At 37.7% G+C, this 22,422-nt stretch overlaps 1 protein-coding gene across 1 annotated transcript in view; it reads left to right on the top strand.

Moving 5' to 3' along the window:
• The window catches only part of ASH1L (ash1 (absent, small, or homeotic)-like (Drosophila)), a 170,983-nt gene that overhangs the window by 126,644 nt on the left and 21,917 nt on the right, over window positions 1–22,422 (top strand). The window contains exons 9-13 of the mRNA XM_004693822.2: window positions 10,772–10,845; window positions 12,126–12,171; window positions 12,288–12,396; window positions 20,086–20,292; window positions 20,415–20,561. Coding sequence (XP_004693879.1) covers window positions 10,772–10,845; window positions 12,126–12,171; window positions 12,288–12,396; window positions 20,086–20,292; window positions 20,415–20,561 — 583 coding nt within the window. The remainder of the gene's footprint in view (window positions 1–10,771; window positions 10,846–12,125; window positions 12,172–12,287; window positions 12,397–20,085; window positions 20,293–20,414; window positions 20,562–22,422) is intronic.

The following is a 22,422-nucleotide window of genomic DNA, read 5'->3' as shown; positions in this document are numbered from 1 at the left end:
ACCTACTACTTTCCGTGTTAATCCCATCCAGAAATCACTTTAAAGAAATCTAGAATATTTGACCAAATGTCTGACAGACAAAATTAACCATTATAACCTTTTGCCTCATCACCTCTGAGAAAGCAAGGTGGGTCACAACAAATCTGTTGGAATCATCTGAGAAAATTGAGCCAGTTTTCTTTTGCCACATCTGCTTAAACTGGCATGGTCTGTTCCCAAAATATGGCTTCATATGTGCTATACATGTTTTCATTAGTACACCAAGGATCTAAGTTTAAGCTTCAGTAAGTTGGATTAAGTAAACTTCCTTAAATTGGTCATCTAGGGCCCTCCCTGGTGGCGCAGCCGGTTAAGCACAGCACTAAGAAGCTAAAGCCACTTACGCATGAGTTCGATTCCCGCCTTCCTGGGAGGAGATCCACATGGTGTGGCAGACCTCTCCTGACCTGCCCGCTGCTCCCCTCTGCAGTGTACTTCGACAATCTGCCTGTTCTGCTCCCCACTCTGTCTCTGGTGAATCCCGCCACCCCTGCACCTCTGGCCTGGACCCCAGCTCTGTATGCATAAATAAATAAATCTTTAAAAAAAAAAAAAAGGTCATCTAAAACATGTACCTTTCAGCAGAAACAGTGCGAGCTTTTGGTACATTTAAAAAAAATATCTTGGGCCTCCCTGTTGGTGCAGGGCGTACGTCATATGAACTATCAGCACTATGAACTATCATCAGCCACTGTAGCATAAGTTGTTCCCTGGCCAGGAGGCTGGCCCTACATGACACAGCAGACCTCTCCTATCTCGTCCACTGCTCCCCTCAATAGTGTATTTCAGTCATTCCACTTGTTCTGCTTCCCACTCTGTCTCTATTCAATCCTCCCCCCACTACCCCTTGCTCTTCTAGCCTACACTGCAGTTCTTATATGCATAAGTAAATAAAACAAATCTTTTTAAACACACACAAAATGGTTCCTCACTGGTGTCACAAGGGGTAAAAGTGCAGCACTATTAAGCCATCAGCAGCCTCTGCAGCATGAGTTCAATCCCTGGCCAGGGAGGTGACCCACATGATGCAGCAGATCTTTACTGTCTTGCCTGCAGCTCCCCTCAACTGTAGATTTCACTCAATCTGCCTGTTCTGCTCCCCACTCTGTGGTGAATCCTCTCACTTCACATACCTCTGGCTTGTACCCCAGTTCTTGTATGCAAAAATAAATGAACCTTAGGGCCTTCCCTGGTGGCGCAGTAGGTTAAAGCATAGCACTAAGACACCAAAGCCACCTCAGCATGAGTTCGATCCCTGCCCCGGAGCTGACCCACATGCTGTGGCAGACCTCTCCTGACCCGCCTGCTGCTCCCCTCAGCAGTGTACTTCATCAGTCGGCCTTGTTCTGCCCCCCACTCTGTCTCTGGTGAATCCTCTCACTGCCCCTGCACCTCTGGCCTGCACCCCAGCTCTGTAAGCATAAATAAATAAATCTTTAAAAAAAATAAATAAACCTTTAAAAACCACACACAGAAAAATCAAAAACATTTTTTTTAATTAACCACTATAGCGATAGTTGTAGAACTCTGTATACTAAACCTCATTGGGTAGTACATTTAAAAGAGTGACATTCATGGTATGTGATTTATGCCTCTGTGAAGCTTTTTTAAAAATAAATTCATTATTTTGATCCAGGAGTATTTTTTTGAAATTAGTGATTGCAAAGTACCAAAGAAAAAAATTCATATTTTGAGCTTTTGGCCATAGGTATTTTTTTTTATATAATAGTTTTTTTTTTTTACATCATTTTGTGCCTTTTTCCATCCTAGTTGTAATCCCCATGGACTTCCCATCACTAATTCATCCATGTGCCATCACCACAGTCCTGTGCACTCCCTCATAAGTTGTTCATAAGTACTTTTTTCCCCCTGCCCCCTTATGCTCCTTCTATGAGTGAAACCATCCTGTATTTTTCTTTTTCTTTTTGGTTTATTTCACTAAGTATGATCCCTTCCAGCTCCATCCATGTTGCTGCAAAAGCCATGAGTTTATCTTTGTTGATTGCTGAGTAATATTCCATTGTGTATATATACCACTTCTTTTTAATCCAGTCATCTACTTTTGGGCATTTGGGTTGTTTCCATGTCTTTTCAATTGTAAATAAAGCAGCAGTAAACATGGGGGTGCAGATATCTTTTTGAATCAGTGTTTTTGTGTCTTTTGGGCAGATACCTAGAAGTGGGATTGCTGGGTCCTATGGAAGCTCCATGGTTAGCACTCTGAGAAACCTCCAAACAGTTTTCTATAGTGGTTGTACTAGTTTGCATTCCCACCAGCAGTGCAGGAGAGTTCCTTTTTCTCCACATCCTCGCCAACATTTGTTGTTGCTAGTTGTTTGAAGATATGCCATTCTCACTGGGGTGAGGTGGTATCTCATTGTGGTTTTAATTTGCATCTCCCTTATTACAAGTGTTGTTGAATATTTTTTCATATGCTTGTTGGCCATCTGCATTTCCTCTGTGGAGAAATGTCTTTTTAGCTCTTCTACCCATTTTTTGATGGAGTTGTTTATTTTTGTTGAGTTTCATCAGTTCTTTTGTATATCTTTGTGATCAATCCTTTATCGTTAGTATTGTTTGAGAAAAATTTTTCCCCTTTTCTCATAAGTTTTTTTCTTTTAAAGATTTATTTATTTGTACATACAGAACTGGGGTACAGGCCAGAGGCTCAGGGGTGGCAAGAGGCTTCACCAGAGACAGAGTGGGGAGCAGAACAGGCAAATCGACAAAGTACACTGCTAAGGGGAGCAACTGGCGGGTCAGGAGACATCTGCCGCACCATGTGGTCACCTCCGGGGCAGGCGGGAATCCAACTCATGAGGAAGTGGCTTTAGCTTCTTAGTGCAGTGCTTTAACCTGCTGTGCCACCAGGGAGGGCCCTCATAAGTTTTTTGTACCCATCTTCTATTAAAGATGCATAGCTGGGCTCTGATTTTTCTTTTCCCCCCAAAACAAATCATCCCTTTCCTCTGTCTCTGATGAATGTACACTGATGTTCTTATTTAAACATTTAGGTTTTGTTTACTAGACTGTCCACTGTTTTTTAGCCAGAAGTTCTAAGGTCATCTGAAGCAATGTGACTTAAGACAAGTTTTTAAATTATGTGTTGGCAAGTTGCCTTATATTTAAAGAGAGAAAAATTAATAAACTAATTCTAAGCTTTATATGGATTTGCAAAAAATCTTCAAAGTGATTCATTGATCTCTAACAACAAAAAAGGCTCAGAGATTTAACATTATCTGACTTGAGAGTTACTGTTCACTCATGTGTGAGATAAAGGAACAGGTAAACCCTTGGAATCCAACTGTAGACTGAGGCTACTGGAAGGGGAGTTTGGGAATTGGGAGAAAAGGAGTAGGGAACCCTTTGGACTTTGGTGGTTTTGGTGATTTGTTTGATTTGGTGGATATGTTGTTTTTGTTAGATTTTGTGGATTTGTTGGTACGCATGGTATAACAAAACAGTGTTGATATCCATTGGTGCCACACTAAACTTTTTAAAGATTTTTATTAGAAGTTACTGTAAAGTAACTTGATCAAATCTGTCATGTTGGTATTAAAATAGATCTATAAAGCTCAGAAGATATCCCAGAAATAGACCCACACTTTTATGGCCATCTGATTTGGACGCAGGTCCTAAAGCAATACAGTGATAAAAGTAACATTCTTTCAACAAATACTATTGGAACAATTGAATGTTCACTTGAATTTAAACTTACAGGCCTACCTTGTACCGTTTTACACTCACATAGTTAATACAACCCTGGTACAAAAATCTAACAAAAACTTTAGGGAAAAATAAGTCTATAGAGCATAGTTGATTATAAACATATATGGGAGAAACTCTAGAACTAGAAGCTATATGTGACATAGATGAATAGACTTAAAGCTAAAGTATAAAACTGTTAGAAGTATGCATAAAATATCTTCATAAGTGATGCATAATTTTCTTTTTTAAAGATTTATTTTATTGTGCATACAAGAGCTGGGGTATAAACCAGAGGTGTGAAGAGGTAAGAGGATGCACCAGAGACAGAGAGGGGGAGCAGAGTAAGTGGATCTACTGAAATACACCACTGAGGGAAGCAGCGAACGACACAGGAGATGTCTGCTACCCCATATATGCCACCTCACTGGCCAGGGATCCAACTCATGCTGCAGTGGCTGCTGATAGATTCATAGTGCTGAGGTTTGTGCCATCAGGGAGGCCCTCTCTCTCTCTTTTTTTTTTTAATTGTGTTGGAAAGTACTTTAACTCTGCCCAGCAGATATATACAGGTAGTGCTCCTTTTGGAGTCTGTTCATCATTCTTTTGCTTGGTATTTCTCTTTTCATGTATCTTGATAGTCTTTTTCATTTGTGTTTTCTCAGCATGGTACTGTTTTGGTGGAGCTTAACTTTCAGACCAGTCATTTTTTTGCCTTTTTTGAGAATTCATTGACCCCTCACTCTTCTTTCTCTCTCCCTCGCTCCCGTGATAATCCAAAAGATAACCATAGTGTTTACAGTGTAATTAAACATACTAGTCTTGTGGCGTCATAACAGCTTCAGGTCTATCAGGTACAGCCTCTTGAATGCTAAGAAGCTTTCACTTGTCACATTTCAGATGCCAGCAAGCTACATCCATGCATCCCACTGCAGGAAAAGACACTTTGGTACATTTTTTAAATTCTGGCACTGTTTGTAAAATTTTATATATGTGTATGTGTACCTATCAAAGAAAAAGAAGATAAATCATGTCTGAGAGCATGTTCTTAATAGCTGTAAACTAGAACTAGCCCAAGAATCTATCAGTAAGTGAGTGAATAAACTGGTATATTCATACTTCGAACTACTAGGTAGCAGTAAAAAGGCAGAAGGCTTTATAATTGACATACCTCCACTTCAAGGAAGATGAAATAGACGTATTTTTCCTGTTCCAATAAGAAAGAATATAAAGCATATTAAAATAATATTTTTTTTGACCAGAGCTTTCCTTGTGGGTGTCAGTTGACTGGGCTTCTTTACATCTCAGCTTTAGAGACAGTCCCCTCCCTCATCGGTTCCTGATCAAGTGTAATTTTGACACCTGCACCCCTGGGGAGATTGAGCCTTGCTTTCCCCAGCGAAGAATCTGGCCACTGAACTGATTACAGCCATGAAAAGGGCTTGTGTTTGTTCTTTTGGATCACTGTAGGCTGAATTGTTCTGTTCCCTTGTCCTATAATTTCTCTAGCTGAAGGAAGAAATAAATAATATACATTATATAAAATATACAGGCAAAGAAATATTGAAAGGTTGGGGGAAAAAAGAATGAACAACTAGGAACCTCAAGACTAAAGACCCTCTCGGTGATGAGTTTGGGTTTGGTTTGGTTTTCTTTTTACCTCATAGCTCCCCAAATAGCCACCTATAAACACCATTGGATACAAACAAGGCAAAGAGAAACGTGTTTTCCCTTGTCAAAGGACCACAGAAGGATAACCTAGCAAGTCAGAAAAATTCAGACCTTACCCTTCATATTCCAGGCAAATAACACAGAAAATAATGTTAACATACCCCCACTGATACCAACAAACACCAATTAGGGAAATACTATTTTCATCCCCACCTGGCAGTGTCTCCATTCCACTGGAAATGATGCCAGACAAAGTCTAGTAGAGAGTAATTGTCATTCATTAGTAATATGGCCACTCGCACTGTTCCTAGCATAACTAGGTGCCTCCCCAACACACCTATACTTACCTGTCAACAGGAACAGAGGTGGGGAAAGCTCGAACTGTCAATAATTAAAGAACTTCTTCCCTTTCTCTACTGGACAAGTTTCAGAAGAAGCCAGGCCAAAAGGGTCTATGCAAGATCCATTATAATAATAGGAAAATGTCTAGATTTAAATTGAAAAGTATATATGTCATACCAACAACCAGACAGATCTCAAACTGAATTTTAAAAGACAATCACTAAATGCCAACAAGAAATTGTTGGAAATAGCTGACAAAGATTTTAAATCAGATATAAAACACTTCGATAAGTAATTATGAATGTGGGGGTAAAAAACAGAAAATCTCAAGAAGAAATAGATACAAAGAAAGCCAAATAGAACTTACAGAATTTAAAGATGCAGTAACTAAAATTAAAAGCTCAAAGATAAGCTGTTCTTCTTCCCACTTGTGACCATGTAAGTGCCTCTTTCTTTTTCCTTTCCCTAATGAACTTGTCCTTTTAAAGTATGGGGGTAAAGAACCCTCCCTGGTGGCCCAGTGGGTTAAAGCACAGCACTGTGAAGCTGCCGTAACCACTGCAGCAAAAGTTCCATCCCCAACCAGGGAGGTGACCCACATAATGCAGCAGATCTCTCCTGTTTCACTCACTGCTCCCCTCAACAGTGTACTTCATCAGTCTGCCTGTTCTGCTCCCCACTGTCTCTGGTGAATCCTCTCACCACCAAAACCTCTGGCCTGTACCCTAGTTCTGTATGCATAAATAAATAAATCTTTTTTTTTTAAATCATGAATTTTACACTTTTTAGATTTCAAGGTCAACACAGAATTTAACATTTAGGATTTCTGTAGATTCTTCTTTAAATTTACTTTGTTGCCCACAGATTCAATTTTTTTTTAAGAGGAAAGTAGAAGATTGCTGTATTCCTTCCCTAGTGATTAGTAGCCTGAGTTAAATCTTAGTTCTCTAGTGAGCAATAAGAAAAATTCACACAAGATAGGATTTTATTCAATTTTCTAATGGGTAGAAAGTGATTTTTTTTTCTTAAGTGTGGATTAGCTTAAGAATTAATTTTTCCAAATAAGGAATTCCTGACTGAGCTCCCCTGAGGTATTGTTTCCAGCAGAATTTAATGAAAGAAGTACCTTTAGAAGGGTCTGACTTAGAAATGAATTATCTGGCTCTGGTTTTAGAAATATTAGAAGGAAACAAAGACTGATCCAAAATATTTTCCTCCAGCTCTCAGTATGTGAGTTAAAGAGGAGAAATAGATATAATACCAGAAAAAGCATCATAACAACTGTGGCAACTTGTTGCTAGAAAAGTCAAAATGTTGCACTGAGGTGAAAATTGTATCCCTAAGGTTAGCTGAAGTGGATATGGATTCATTCTATCCTAGAAAGAGAGCCAAATTTAAAAAATACAGAATTTGTTTTATTTTTCCTTCTTTCATAGCTTTGCAGAAAACATATAAGGTATTATAGGCAAAGAAGGGCTTTAATTCTTTTTTTTTTAAGATTTATTTATTTATGCTTACAAAACTGGAGTACAGGCCAGAAGTGTGGTGGATGAGAGGATTCACCAGAGATAGAGTGGGGAGCAGAACAGGCAGGTTGACAAAGTACATTGTTGAAAAGAGAAGCAGGCTGGTCAGGAGGGGTCTCCCAGGTCATGTGGTTCAGCTCCTTGGCCCGGGATCGAACTCGTGCTGCAGTGGCTTTGGAGAGCTTCATAATGCAGTGCTTTAACCCATAGCGTCACCAGGGAGAATCCCCTTTAATTCTTTTTAGTAAGTGGTTTGTCCTGTTTTCTTAGGACCAGTTTGGACTTTTCAATAATGAGAGTGTAAATTCAAAAAATAAAGTCTCCCTTCCTAGACTATTTGTTTAATGTATATCCTTTCAAACTGTTTCCTATACACATAGCTATTTTTTCTGACATTTGTTAGGAGATTTTTCAGCTTTAGAAAAGTTAGTGTGGACACAAATAATCCATCACCTAGATTTTTTCATTAAAAATGTATTTTTATGTATTTTTATATCATTGTTTCTGTACAACATATGCTTGCATGTTTTCTCCTCTTAGGTGTATTCCCTTTAAAATTTTCACCCATGAACCATCACCATAATCCCTGTGCTCTTCCCGGTTCTGCTCCCCACTCTATCTCTGGTGAATCCTCTCACCCACACTTCTGATCCCTGTCTCCTTCTCTCTTGCAGAATGTCTCTGATTTATATTTACCTGATAATTTGGGGGGTTTTTTGTTTGTTTGTTTACTACTATTGTTCTTTTTTTTCTCCTGATCCCTTATTTTGTTCCCTTATATTCCTCCTACAAGTGAAATCATTCAGTATTTTTCTTTTTCCTTCTGACTTATTTCACTGAGCATAATACCAGCTCCATCCATGTTGCTGCAAATGTCATGAATTTATCCTTTTTTTTTTTAATGAGTCCATGCTATAGTAGTTTTCCACTTGAAGAGTTATATTTAGATCGCTTCATTTCAGTAGCTGCATAATATCGTAATTGGTAATGTTGGCAACTTTGCTAAATGTTGCATTGTTTCCATTCATTTCTGATTTCATGATTACATTAACAAATGAGGGATATCTTAATAATAATGAAGTAATTATAGAAATTCTGCATTGATAGTGTACCAAACATATAAGTGTAATAGCTCTTTAAATGTGAATTGTAACATGTATGGAGTGTAATATTAGTGAACTTTTTGTATTGTTACATTCAAATTTATAGATATCTTACAATTTATCTTTTACCCATGTATGGTTTTTTTAATCCTTTTTTCCTTTAAGCTTTTTTTTATTATTATTATTTCTATAGTGTATGATCTTATCACTTAATGCATTGGTTATTGAAAAATATTGACTCACTGGACAATATTACTCTTCTATTCTCTATTCCATTCTTACACTTCCATACTAGTCCAATCTCAGCTTTATTAATATATCTAATTTTATGATGAAACAGAATCTTAATGGTAATGGATACAAGTTTTTCAAAATTCTGGTTTTTCTCTTAAAATTAAGTTTTTTATTGGAAACAATATTTTTTTAAGTACTTAGCCCATTTCCTTATTTTCAGTTCCTTATTTGAAATAACCAGTTAGTTTGTTGTTCATTCATATAAAAGTGATATTCGGTTAAAAAAAAAAAACTATTAGCGCAGATCACAACTCAAGTATTTGCATAAGTGCATTTCCTTAAGACAACCATCATACTTCAGTAATATACAGAAGCATCTTGTGTTATTCAGTTGGTCATACAGAATACTAAAAATTATTTTTAAGTGTGGGCCCTCCCTGGTGGCTCAGCCAGTTAAAGCACAGCACTAAGAAACTAAAGCCACTTCAGTATGAGTTCAATCCCCACCCTGGAGGTGATCCACATGGTGAGGCAGCCCTCTCCTGACCCGCCCACTGCTCCCCTTAGCAGTGTGCTTTGTTGATCTGCCTGTTCTGTTGTTCCCCTCTCTGTCTCCAGTGAAGCCTCTCACTGCCCCTGCACCTCTGGCCTCTACCCCAGTTCTGAATGCATAAATAAATCTTTTTTTAAAATATTATTTAAGTGTATTTTTCAAAATTATTTCAAAGTTTATTTCCCAGTTCATAAACTTTTGTATTATTTCCATTCATTTTTTTTCCCATTACTGGTTTCATTCTGCTAGTACAGTTTTTGTCTCCTATCTTGATTCATACTAAGATATCAGCAGTTTTACTCACCATTGCTTTTATACCATTAGTACAAATTCAGCATAATGAAAATGGCATGTAACTTCTTGATATTATTCAAATAGTTCCGACCTCTCATGTACCAGAGTACACTTTGAGAGCTGCTTGTAGAACAGATATGCATATATCCAGAAAACTCTTTAAGTTCTCTGAGATTTGATATGGCATTTCAGGAACATGAATGTCATATAGAGTAAGAAATTTGAAGTGGCCTCTTGAAGGTAGAACCAGGCCTTCGAAAATGCCTTATTAGGTAGTCCCACATTAATAGGTTATAAAGGTTAGGAAATAATATAAATTTTCATGTAATCACCTAAGTTATTTAAATTCAGGAACTCCTATTTTAGAAAACTCTTGTACTTTTTTTTTTTTTTTAAAGATTTTTATTTGTTTGTGCATATAGAACTGGGGTGCAGGCCAGAAGCTCAGGGGCGGTGAGAGGCTTCACCAGAGACAGAGTGGGGAACAGAACAGGCAGATGGATGAAGTACGCTGCTGAGGGGAGCAGCGGGCGGGTCAGGAGAAGTCTGCCACACCATGTGGTCACCTCCGGGGCAGGCGGGAATCGAACTCATGCGGAAGCGGCCTTAGATTCTCAGTGCTGTGCTTTAACCTGCTACACCACCAGGGAGGGCCTCTTGTACTTTTTTTATAGGCCACCTCAGATTATATATAATAATGAAGGTAAATAGATGCCAGGTGCACTAGTTAATAATTTTAATAATTGAACAGTTCTTAGCCGTTTGTTAGTTTCATAATACCTGTATATTTTTAGTAGTAAATTTGTTATATTAATTGTTTTATATAGCTATTTTTAAACAAAACTTTAACATATCCTACATGGTAGAAAAGAGTAGCTAAAATTAAAAATTACTAATGGAAAATGCATAAAATTAAAAACTTAAGTCCTAAGGGCCTTCCCTGGTGGCACAATGGGTTAAAGTAGAGCACCATGAAGCTGTCCACAGCCAATGCAGCACAAGTTCAATTCCCCAGGGAAGTGTCCCACATGGCATGGCAGATCTCTCCTGACCCTGCCACTGCTCCCCTCAGCAGTGTCTTTCAGTCAGTCTTCCTGTTCTCCCCACTCTGTCTCTGGTGAATCCCCTCTCCCAACTCCACGCACCTCTGGCCTGTACCCCAGTTCTTATATACATAAATAAATTAATATTTTATAAAAAAACTTTTTAAGTCCTTTTTTTCTAGCTAGTGCATATTAGATATTATAGCTATTTGACCCTTTGTATGAATAAATACTGAACTTGATGGTATTATTTTGTTTCAGGAAAATATCTAAGGCAAAAGAGAATTGACTTCCAGCTTCCCTATGACATCCTTTGGCAGTGGAAACATAACCAGGTACCAGGAGCCTCTTAACAGGTTTCATTTTTAAGTGATAAAAGGGTAGAGGAGGGGTGCAGATCTTTTTCTCTGCCTTCCTTACCATGTTCTCATCTTGGGAAGTATAAAGAAAAGTCCCTGTGAAGGTTAGAGACTTAAGAAACATGAATTTACATCCATATTTAATGTGACCTATTTGCTTTAATTCATTCTTCAAAATAGCAGTAAGTGCTTGCTTCCCTAGGCAACCTTCTGTTGCCATTCTGGACTTTTATTTTGGTAGAAAAGAATCTGTTCTGTAAAAATCCTGTTTGATGCAGGTCTCAGGAGAATTGAGGTGTACTGCCAACAGCATTAAGAATTTTCAGACTTTATTTTTATTGGCTCCATCAGTTTGGAATTCATTTTCTCAATAAACAAAAGACATTCTCCTACCAAGGGAAACAGAAGTGTATAATACTCATGTACTTTTTAAATGTTTAAATATATTAGAAACTAAAAATGGAAGGTGCTATTTTTTTTTCTTGGTTCCATAATTAAAGTAATAATAAGAGTGAATTGAATAAACTCCTGAGTTTTGATAAAATTTCAGCAATTGTCATTTTTCTTTCTTTATGTACTAAGCTCATTTCACTCATTTTTAGTACCTTATTTGAAATAGTCAATTTTGTTATTCAAATTAAAGTGGTGAAAAAAACCTACTATGGTAAAACATTAGCTGGCTGTCTACTTCTTTTCTAATGCATTCTTTTTCTATTGCATTTTTGGTTGTAATGTGAGCACTTCATTTTTCTTGTCCTGCCCTCTCCCTTTTATTCACCTTTATTAATTATCTTAATTAAAATGTAAACTGCATTTTCATACAATGCCCTCTACAGAAAAGCCAGGGGTACTCTTTTTAGCTTTATATAACTGTCCAGACCAGCTAAATAAACCCTATGCAAGTTTTCCTTTCTTTTTATAGTGGTATTTATTAATCTTAATATGTCCAAGTAAATAGCTTTGATCTGCAGTGTGATTTTATGTCTACACAACAATTAATTAGAAAAATTCATAATTCAAAATTTATTTCTTTAAACTCTTTCTTATGTTTAATCTGCTTCTCTTACACTGATGTAGTAAGGCACACTTTATTTCAAGGTAAAAAATAATGATACCAAGAGTTGCCCAGAAAAATCTTGTAAATATTTTCCTATTAGTAGAGCACATGGATAATTTCCTGTGTATTTAGTGATTGCTGCTGCTGTCTGGCATTTGAAGTCAACTGCTACATCAAGATTTTTCTTTTTTTCTTCTAGCTATACAAAAAGCCAGATGTCCCACTATATAAAAAAATTCGTTCAAGTGAGTAAATTGGGGGCTATTTATTCTATTTCCACACCATCAGTGTTCTTCTTTGCCTGGCATTTTATAGATTATCCTGTATGTTCACAAACCATTCTTTGCTGTCTTCTCTTAAGATGTCTACGTTGATGTCAAACCCCTTTCTGGTTACGAGGCTACCACCTGTAACTGTAAGAAGCCAGATGATGACACCAGGAAGGGCTGTGTAGATGACTGCCTCAATAGGTACTGTACTAAACTGGGTCCTCTAAAAGCATAGACATTAAGATATATAAGGCATTCATTGGGAGGGAAAAGTTACATAGCCTTGTTGATTATTCTTCAAGACTTTGCACAGAGATATGTAAAACCTAATTGATGGGACTATCTTGCCTGCTTTATTTGTTTAAAAAACAAAAAGCACTATGTATTGAGTGGCTTAAATAACAAAAATGTAACTCTCACAATTCTTGAGTCTGGGGAGTCCAAACTCAAGATACCAGCAGCTTTAGTGCCAGATAGAGCCCACTTCTTGGTTTTTGCACAGCCACCTTTTTGATCTTCCTTTTTAGTAGACCATTAATCCCATCATGAGGTTTCTGTCCTTATGGCCTGATTTATTTCCCAAAGGCCCTGATGTCTAAATACCAACACTCGGGGGGTGGAGGGGATATTGGCTATGGCTTTAACCATGAATTGGGGTACAGGGTGACATTAATTAACAGGTGAAGAATAAGATTTAGGTCTTATGTACCAAGTTTAAATCCTCTTACTACTACTACTACTTCCTTTTGGTGGGGGAGGAGAGAAGGGAGGTTGTGTTCATGAGATAATGTTTATAAAGTATTAAGGCCAATTCTAGAACCATTTGTGGATATCAATATATGGATAATAAAAAGAATAAAGTAGGATAATGGCAATGAGAGAGAAGGGCATGATATTCTTTGCCAGGTAAATGAGTTGATAAATCATTGTCATTTAGCATATAGGTACATGATAATTGAATCAGTGATGCTGCTAAGAAATTGCCAAGAGATACAAAATGGGTGATCTAACTGGTTTGGAGATTAAAAAAAAAAATAGGATTTTGATATAGGACTATTAAGTTTAAAGTTCATATTGAGATTTCAGAATGGAAATGTTTAACAGAGGTATAAGATTAAAGATAGAATTTACTGGTTTTAAATTTGCAGTATAAAAGAATCAGTGAACTTCACATAAGTACTTCCTGTTCCAGAAAGTTTTCCTTGCCATAGACAACTATTTACCCACACTCTGTTTACCCACAGCAGTCCTGTGGACTGAGGAAATCATTTGTTTCAGTACCTCATATATTTCAACATGTCACTTGGGAAATCCTACCTTATCTGCATCACTGTAAATTAAAATCTTGGTCATTGCAAACACATAAAGTTAGATAGTACTACTAGCTGGTGGTATAGATAGTCCATATTTTGTGCACTGACTTCTTTTATTCACAAACACTGTATTACAAGCTTTTATGTATCAATATAGTCCAGAGACTCGTGTTTTTTTGTTGTTGTTGTTGTTGTTGTTGTTTTAATTTATTTATTGATGCATACAGAACAGTGGTATAGGCCGGAGGTGCAGGGGCAGTGAGGGATTCACCAGAGACAGACAGAGGAGCAAAACAGGCGGATTGACGAAGCACACTGTTTAGGGAGCAGCAGGCGAGACAGGAGAGGTCTGCTGCACCATGTGGGCCACTTCTCTGGCCAGGGATGGAACTCATGCTATAGTAGATGCAGCTAGCTTCATAGTGCTGCTCTTTAACCCATTGTGCTACCAGGGAGGGCCCACAGACTCATCATTTTTAGGGGCCATATTGTCTTCCATGGTTTTCTATTCTCCTATTGTTTGCCTTTCAAGTTAATTTTAATAGTTTGCTATTTTAAAAAGACACCATTATAAAATTCTTTAAATAAATGTTTGCCCCCTTGGGGTATATTCTTAATAGAATTGCCTATCTTTATACTTCATAATTTGAACGTTTTTATTATTCTTACTATTTTTGATCCAGTAGCTCCCCTTAAAATACTGAGTTACTTTTTTGGAATAATACCACCAATATATACTCTTTGCCTCATATACGTCCTTAAATTATTCATATCTAACCTTATCTTTGGTACTTTAGTATTCATTGGTTTAATATGTGGGAGTAGACTATGCCCTTAAATTTTAAATGTACATTACTGAGTTTTTAAATATCTATTATTGTCTACCTTTTATTGTTTTATATCGTCTACTAATATAGCTACTACCTTAGTGATTAGTTCTCGTCTTCCTCAAAAGGGTTCATGAGGGCCCTCCCTGGTGGCGCAGCGGGTTAAAGCACAGCACTAAGAAGCTTAAAACCACTTCTGCAAGAGTTCGATTCCCGCCTGCCCCGGAGGTGACCACATGGCGAGGCAGACCTCTCCTGGGCCGCCCGCTGCTCCCCTCAGCAGTGTACTTCATTGACTGCCTGTTCTGCTCCCCACTCTGTCTCTGGTGAATCCTCTCACCCTCCGCATCTCTGACCTGTATCCCAGTTCTGTACAAATAAATAAATAAATCTTTTAAAAAAAAAAAAAAAAGGGGCTCATGAGGTAAGTGATAGTTTTATTGATGAAGGAACCTAGAATTTAGGTAGTAAATTGTTTCACATTATTTTTGTTTGTTTGTTTCTTATTATACAGCACATAAGTGACAGAAACAGAATTTGAACCCATATATGTTTGATTCAGAAGTCTTGTTCTGCCTGCACTGCTTTTGTAACAGTTACTTAATGTTTTAAACACTTAAATTTGGATGTTTGATTTTACCTTATGTAATTACATAGAGAAAATAAATAAACAGCTACAGTACTACCAATTTTGTAAAATAGGAATGTGATATCACTCCTTAGTCATATATCTGATGACATAATAAATGTGATGGATGCATATCTATGGAAAATTATAACATTATAATGGATCTTCCTTACATACTTAAAAGGAACACATAAAGAATTAGCTAAATAGACATACTTAAAATACAGACTGGTGTTTTTTCCCTTTTTTTTTTGTTTCAGATTTATTTATTTATGCAAATAAGAACTTGGGTATAGACCAGAGTGTACAGGGGGTAAAAGGATTCACCAGGGAAAGAGTGGGGAGAAGAACAGGCAGATCCACTGAAATATACTGCTAACGGGAGCAGCAGACGAGACATAACAGATCTGCTGTGCCCTGTGGGTCAGCTCCCTTGCTGGGGAGAAACTCATGCCACAGTGCCTGGCAATAGCTTGATAGTGCTTAAACTTTAACATCTGTGCCACCAGGGAGGCCTTTTCCTGTCTTTGTGTTCAAAATTCTGTAAATATTTGTGGAGAAAGAGTTAAAGATTCTGCAGTGTCTATATGTCTTTGTAAAACTAAGGCAAAATTCTACTCATTTGCAGGTAGTCCAAGGAAAGCCTGATTCCAGGACTATTTTTAAGTACAAGTTAAGAGTTTTTACAGTTACTTCAAATAAATGCTTTTAAAGCTTGTCCTCTCTTCCAAACATCATCAAAATTCTGCACATCTTCTATGGTGGTAAATTATCATTTCTATATATTATTCAGATCCATTAATGCTCCAGAATATTCTTTATACCCTAGTGCAGGGTCTTGTGCTGCTTTTTAGTCCTATACCCCTTTGCTTATAGAATATACTGAACCCATTACCTCAATAATCCACAACAACATAGTGTATAACAAAACTGAATCCTTAAGGAAAAGAAAGACAAGGGCCTCCTGTTGGGATAAGGATTAAGTTTCTGTGTTATACTATCACCATTGTGGCCTGTATTCCATCCCTGGCCAGGGAGCTGACCCATATACAGCACAGCAGACCTCTCCAGTCTCACCCACACTCCCCTCAGCAGTGTATTTCAGTATATCTGCCTTTTCTGCTCCCCACTCTGTCTCTAGTGCATCCTCTCATTCACACACAAACACACCCATGTACCTCTGGCCTATATCCCAGTTCTTCTAGGCATAAATAAATCTTTAAAAAAATAAAAGAAAAAATTAAGAGTATAGGGCCTTGTGAGACTTAGTGTCACCATCAGAGATTACTCTGACTCCCAGAACGTAAACTAAACATCAGGGTCCCTCTATAACCCCACAGTAGATCCTCCTGTCTGTCCTTATGTTCTTTGTTGTAAATTTTTTTTTTTAGGGGGGAGTTTAAAACTTTTTATTTGCATATTTAAAGCCACACATTCCAATAATTAATATCATTTGAACAAAAAAAGCACTCTGATTAAACTGCATTTAACAGCCTTCAAGACTCCTTGGACCAGCTATGTTTTACTTTAGATTTCCCATGTGCTGCTTCCTTCACCAACATGAAAGTTCTTTCCCTTCCTTACCAGCCTCACACACAAACAGAAGAGGCAGGCATGCCTTGGTTGTCAGCATTTCTCAGTTCTTTGATGTGAAAAGGGGCAGCATATACATTTAAACTTAATCCAACCTCTTTGCATCTTAAATTAAGTAGCTAAAAGAAGTAAGATAAAGCAATGTTTGTGAAATGAACAGTATATATCTGTGGCCTAGGAAGTGTTACAATTTGCCAGCTTGCTTCTCCTGTTCAGTTGTTTCTCTTGAAGGCAGTGGATTTTTCTCTTGACAGAATTGCAGAGGAAGCAGAGTGAGGCATGTGAGTGAGCAAAATCTCTGCATTGGTTGCTGTTAAATGTCCCGTGCTCCTTTGTTGAATGCGGTTTGCTTCCACGTGTCAATAGATGAGAATTCTTGGGGCTTTCACCTTTTGTTTCAGAAGAACCCTAAGTCCTTACATTTTCTAGGTCCCAGAATGTAGGGGTAATTTTTCTCCGTTGCCTCCAACACTTTCTCCTCCCTTACATGAAATGACTCATTGATTTGAAGTGAAAACCAATCCATATACACTAGGAATGGTGTGACCACCATAGCTGGCTAAGTCACTCACATATAGTACATTTCCCAGTGATAATTGAACCTTAAATCTCAGCATGTGAGGGAAGGTACTTCCCAGTCTAAATCTACATTTAGAGGGAAATTACTCTCTGATATTTCAAGGATATTATTTAGCCAAACATAATGGCAATTAACATTAGTAAATCACAGGTTTCACATCTTAGTTTATAGCATGTACTTTTAGATTTTGATAGTTTACAGTTTTGTTTTCCATATGCAAATTAGAAACATCCCCTTTTTATATATAACTAAAGGGATTATCTTGGTTATTTATCAAAACAGAATATATGTATTTCAGTACCTTCAGCACTAGAAACCATAAATTTCAGCAACTTAAATTTTTAAACCTTGAGGTTTTCTTTTTTAAGGTTCATTTTATATATTCATGCATATAAGAGCTAGGGTATAGGTCAGAGATGTGAGGAGTGCTGAGGATTCACCAGTGACAGAGTGGGAAGCAAGACAGGCTAATCTACTGAAATACACTGCTGAGGGGAGCAGTAGGTGAAGCAGGAAAGACCAGCTGCACCATGTGGGTCACCTCCCAGACCAGGGATCAAATTCATGCTGCAGTGGCCATAGATAGCTTCACAATACTGTACTTTTAACTCCTTTCACCATCAGGGAGGACCCCGGAACTTTTTTTTTTTAATTGAAGTCTGTCATCTCACTACTCTGTTTTATTTATATTCTAGTTCTTTTACCCACCTAAAGTCTACTGTTATGTGTTAAGAGCTATTTTGAAAATATAGGTGGGGCATTATTTCAGGTTATACATTTAAAACCATGAAAGAAGAGGAGCAAGGAATATGCCATAAAAGAAAACAAAGGGCCCTCCCTGGTGGCACAGCGGGTTAAAGCACAGCACTAAAAAGCTAAAGCCACTTCAGCACCAATTCGATCCCCGCCCCAGAGGTGACCCATATGGCAAGACAGACCTCTCCTGACCTGCCCACTACTCCCCTCAGCAGTGTATTTCTCAGTCTGCCTGTTCCTGCTCCCCACTCTGTCTCTGGTGAATCCTCTCACTGCCCCTGCACATTTGGCCTGTATCCCAGTTCTCTATGCATAAATAAATAAATCTTTAAAAAAATTAGGTGTGAATTAGGTGTGAATCCATTATACAAGATCAAGAAATTTTTTTAAAGATTTATTTATTCATACAGAACTGGGGTACAGGCCAGAGATGCGGAGGGTGAGAAGATTCACCAGGGACAGAGTGGGGAGCAGAGCAGGCAGATCGATGAAGTACACTGCTGAGGGTAGCAGTAGGTGGGCAGGAGGGGTCTGCTCCGCCATGTGGTCACCTCCGGGGCAGGCAGGGATCAAACTCAAGTGGAAGTGGCTTAAGCTTCTTAGTGCTGCACTTTAACCCGCTGCGCCACCAGGGAGGGCCCAAGATCAAGAAATTTTAAAAATGGGAGGAAATTTTCAGAACGTTTAATATCCATACATCAAAGTCATCAAAAAAAATAATAATAAAGTTGGTAGATAAATGATGTCTTTTTAAAGCAGTGGTTTTTTGTGTGTGTTTTTTTTTAACAAATTCAGCTTAAATTTCAGAAATTTAGCTTTAACTGAAGGAATAATTCAGTGAGTACTTTCTCTCCTTTCTACTCATAAAATCAAATGACCCTCAAAATGCTTACAATTGTAAAGTATTAAATTCTTTACTATATTTATGAAGTTTGATTATAATGTGGTTTTTTTGATCTACCATTATATTCTTTATCTTCTGTTGTTTTGATCATATTAAATAGCCTTATGGGGATTCTAAAGAATGCTCCCAAACTCAGTGAATTCTATAAAAGAATTCAAAATTTTTTTAGAAATGTGAGCCCATACCAAAAGCATAACTTTCATCTTCTGGATTGAATATACTTGTGAATTGACTAGAAATTTTAGGTTTGGATTAAAAATATTATTTCCAATAGAAATGTCACTTGTGGCCCTCCCTGGTGGCGCAGCGGGTTGAAGCACAGCACTAAGCTTAGGCCACTTCCGCATGAGTTCGATTCCCACCTGCCCCGGAGGAGACCCACATGGCGAGGCAGACCTCTCCTGACCCGCCCACTGTTTCCCTCAGCAGTATAGCAGTATATTTCGTTGATCTGCCTGTTCTGCTCCCCACTCTGTCTCTGGTGAATCCTCTCACCCTCTGCATCTGTGACCTGTACCCCAGTTCTATATGAATAAATAAATAAATCTGAAAAAAAAATGTCATTTGTAGTTATGAAATAATAAAATACCTTTAAAATGTGAATATAGTGGGGGCCCTCCTTGTGGCAACAATGGGTAAGGACACAGCACTGCAAGCTATGGCTAGCCACTTCAGTACAAGTTCGATCCCCACCCCAGAGATAACCCATGTGGCACAGCAGACCTCTCTTGACCCACCCGCTGCTCCCCTCAGCAGTGTACTTCTTCAATCTTCCTGTTGTGCTTCCCACTCTGTCTTCTGATGAATCCTCTCACCACCCCTGATCCTCTGGCTTGTACCCCATTTCTGTATGCATAAATAAATAACAATCTTTTTTAAAAAAAGAATTTTAAAAAAGTGAATATAATGAACTATACACTTAAAAGTTTATAGGGATAAATTTTGTCTGTTATCACCACAATTTTTTAAAATTTGTAAATAGCCACAAACTGCTTCAAAACAAGAGCACAGTATAATTATCCCATTCATTGATTTTTTTTTTTTTTTTAAGAAGCAAGCTAAATATGTAGTCTCTATCCAGGATGCTAAGTGGGCAGTTAATATACAAGAAACATTGAGTGTTTCCAACTTGACTTGGAAATTTTCATGTTAGTAATGTTTGAAGTTATATATTACAACCTCATTAAACAGTCTAACCATATTAAAATAAAAATTATTTTAGGCATTAATTTTTTAATTCATGAAGGATTTACTATGTTAACTGACGTACTGTTTTTCTTTCTCCCCAGAATGATCTTTGCTGAGTGTTCCCCCAACACTTGTCCCTGTGGTGAGCAGTGCTGTAACCAGAGAATACAAAGGCATGAGTGGGTGCAGTGTTTAGAACGGTTTCGAGCTGAAGAAAAAGGATGGGGAATCAGAACCAAAGAACCCCTAAAAGCTGGCCAGTTCATCATTGAATACCTTGGGGAAGTTGTCAGTGAACAAGAGTTCAGGTACAGTAATAAAAATGATATGTCAATAAAGTAAAATACTATTTACAATAGACAATGGAAGATTTGAAATTTACTTTCAATTTAATCATTAATTAGCTTTTAATCGTTTTTCTCCTCTTCAGGAATAGAATGATTGAGCAGTATCATAATCACAGTGACCACTATTGCTTGAACCTAGATAGCGGAATGGTGATTGACAGTTACCGCATGGGAAATGAGGCTCGATTCATCAACCACAGCTGTGACCCAAATTGTGAAATGCAGAAATGGTAAGGGTAGCAGAGGAAGATAAAGCCAAGAATCCAACAGGAGAAGGCATTGAGGCCATCCAGAGATTGATTTTTCTACAATATCTGTTAGCTTACACAGTACAGCTCAGGCATTTCCTATTATATCATCCAGGCAGAGTTAAATTTCTGCTATTCTTCTATTTCTTTACTTCATCTTAACTACTCACTACTAGAAAAAATACAGTTTTATATATATATACATATATATTCACATATATTTGTGTGTGTATTTGATAATACAGTGCTAATCACTGTGACATGATTCTCATATCAGCTCATTCACTGCATTTATTTTTATTACATTCCCATTTATTTCATGCATACCAAATTTATCACAGTAAGAAATACAAGTAAGTAGGACCCTCCCTGGTGGCACAACAGGTTAAAATTGCAGCACTATGAAGCTGTCACAGCCACTACAGCACTGAGTTTGATCCCTGGCCAGAAGGGTGACCACATGGCACAGCAGACCTCTCCTGACCCACCCACTGCTCCCCTCATCAGTGTATTTCAGTCAGTCTGCCTGTTCTACTCCCATTCTGCCTCTGGTGTAGCCTCTCATCCCCTCGCACCTCTGGCTTATATCCAGTTCTATATGTATAAATAAATCTCTTAAAAAAGAAAAGAGTAAAAAATTAGAATCTAAGGGAAAAATATATCCAAAAACTTTTTTTTTCCAAAATGATAAGGTAGGAGGATTCTGGGAATACAGTAGACAAGGAAGGACAAGAAATACACCCACACAGGCAGTTGCATGGCAGAACCTGATATAACTTATTTTAGAACACAGTAGGGTATATTGAACCTTGCATCTTCTCAGGGAAGATTAATGTCAGTCCATTTGATTTCTTAGCATAGTAGTATCCATCACCCAATCCCAGCTACATGTCAGGTTGTTGTATATGTATTCCTGAAAATTTACAGCTTGCAAGAGCTAACTGGGATTAAAAAGTCTCTCTTGTCCAAATTTGGGAATTTGTTCTCTGATCACAGATCTTTAGCAACAACCTTTGATCACAAAGGTACAAATAGGAGGACAGTCATTATTAGTGCACCTCCCTCCATTTTGCATGTTACTCTTCCAGCTGAATTGACTTCCAGGCTATTTAGAGATAGTACTCTCTTATCCCCCCTTCATCTTTCACTTTCCCCTTTTCATGAAACAGACATTAAAGACTAAGACATTCAATAAAACTTGCATATATGGAGAAAAAAAGAAGTGACTGTTCATGCATACACAAGAAAAGACGTAAGAAAACATGTTTAAACTTCAGTCTGATTCAGCCTAGAACAATCAAAAACAGCCAAAATATAGTAAGCCTATTTAATCATTAATTATTACCAAATTACTAGAGTCAGATGTCTAATGTTCAACAGTAAATCACAAGGGATAACCAGTGAAGTTTAAAGTAAGACATTGGAAATTATCAAGCCTGGGAACAGACAATTTTTTTTTTTTAATTTTATGACAGTATATTTTTACATCATTTTGTACATTTTTTTTACCCATCTCAATTGTAATCCCTGCAGGTTTCCCATCACCATGTCACCCGTGTGCCATCATCAAAATCCCGTGCACTTCCCTCCCCACCTCCCCGTTTTTGATCCCATTCCCCATTCCACCCCCGCAAAATGTCTCTGGTATACAGTTGTTCATTATTTTTGTTATTTTCTTGTCTGGTCCATTATACTCCTGCTATGAGTGAAACCATCTGGTATTTTCTTTCTCTTTCTGGCTTATCTCACTGAGCATGATCTTTTCCAGCTCCATCCAAGTTGCTGCAAAAGACATGTGTTTCTCTTTTTTGGTTGCTGAGTAATATTCCATTGTATATATGTA

This window comes from Condylura cristata, unplaced genomic scaffold (genome assembly GCF_000260355.1).
Source record: "Condylura cristata isolate star-nosed mole 26May11 unplaced genomic scaffold, ConCri1.0 scaffold00040, whole genome shotgun sequence".
Lineage (NCBI taxonomy): Eukaryota > Metazoa > Chordata > Mammalia > Eulipotyphla > Talpidae > Condylura > Condylura cristata.
The sequence above is the reverse complement of the archived record's forward strand: the minus strand, read 5'-3'. Positions and strand labels throughout refer to the sequence as shown.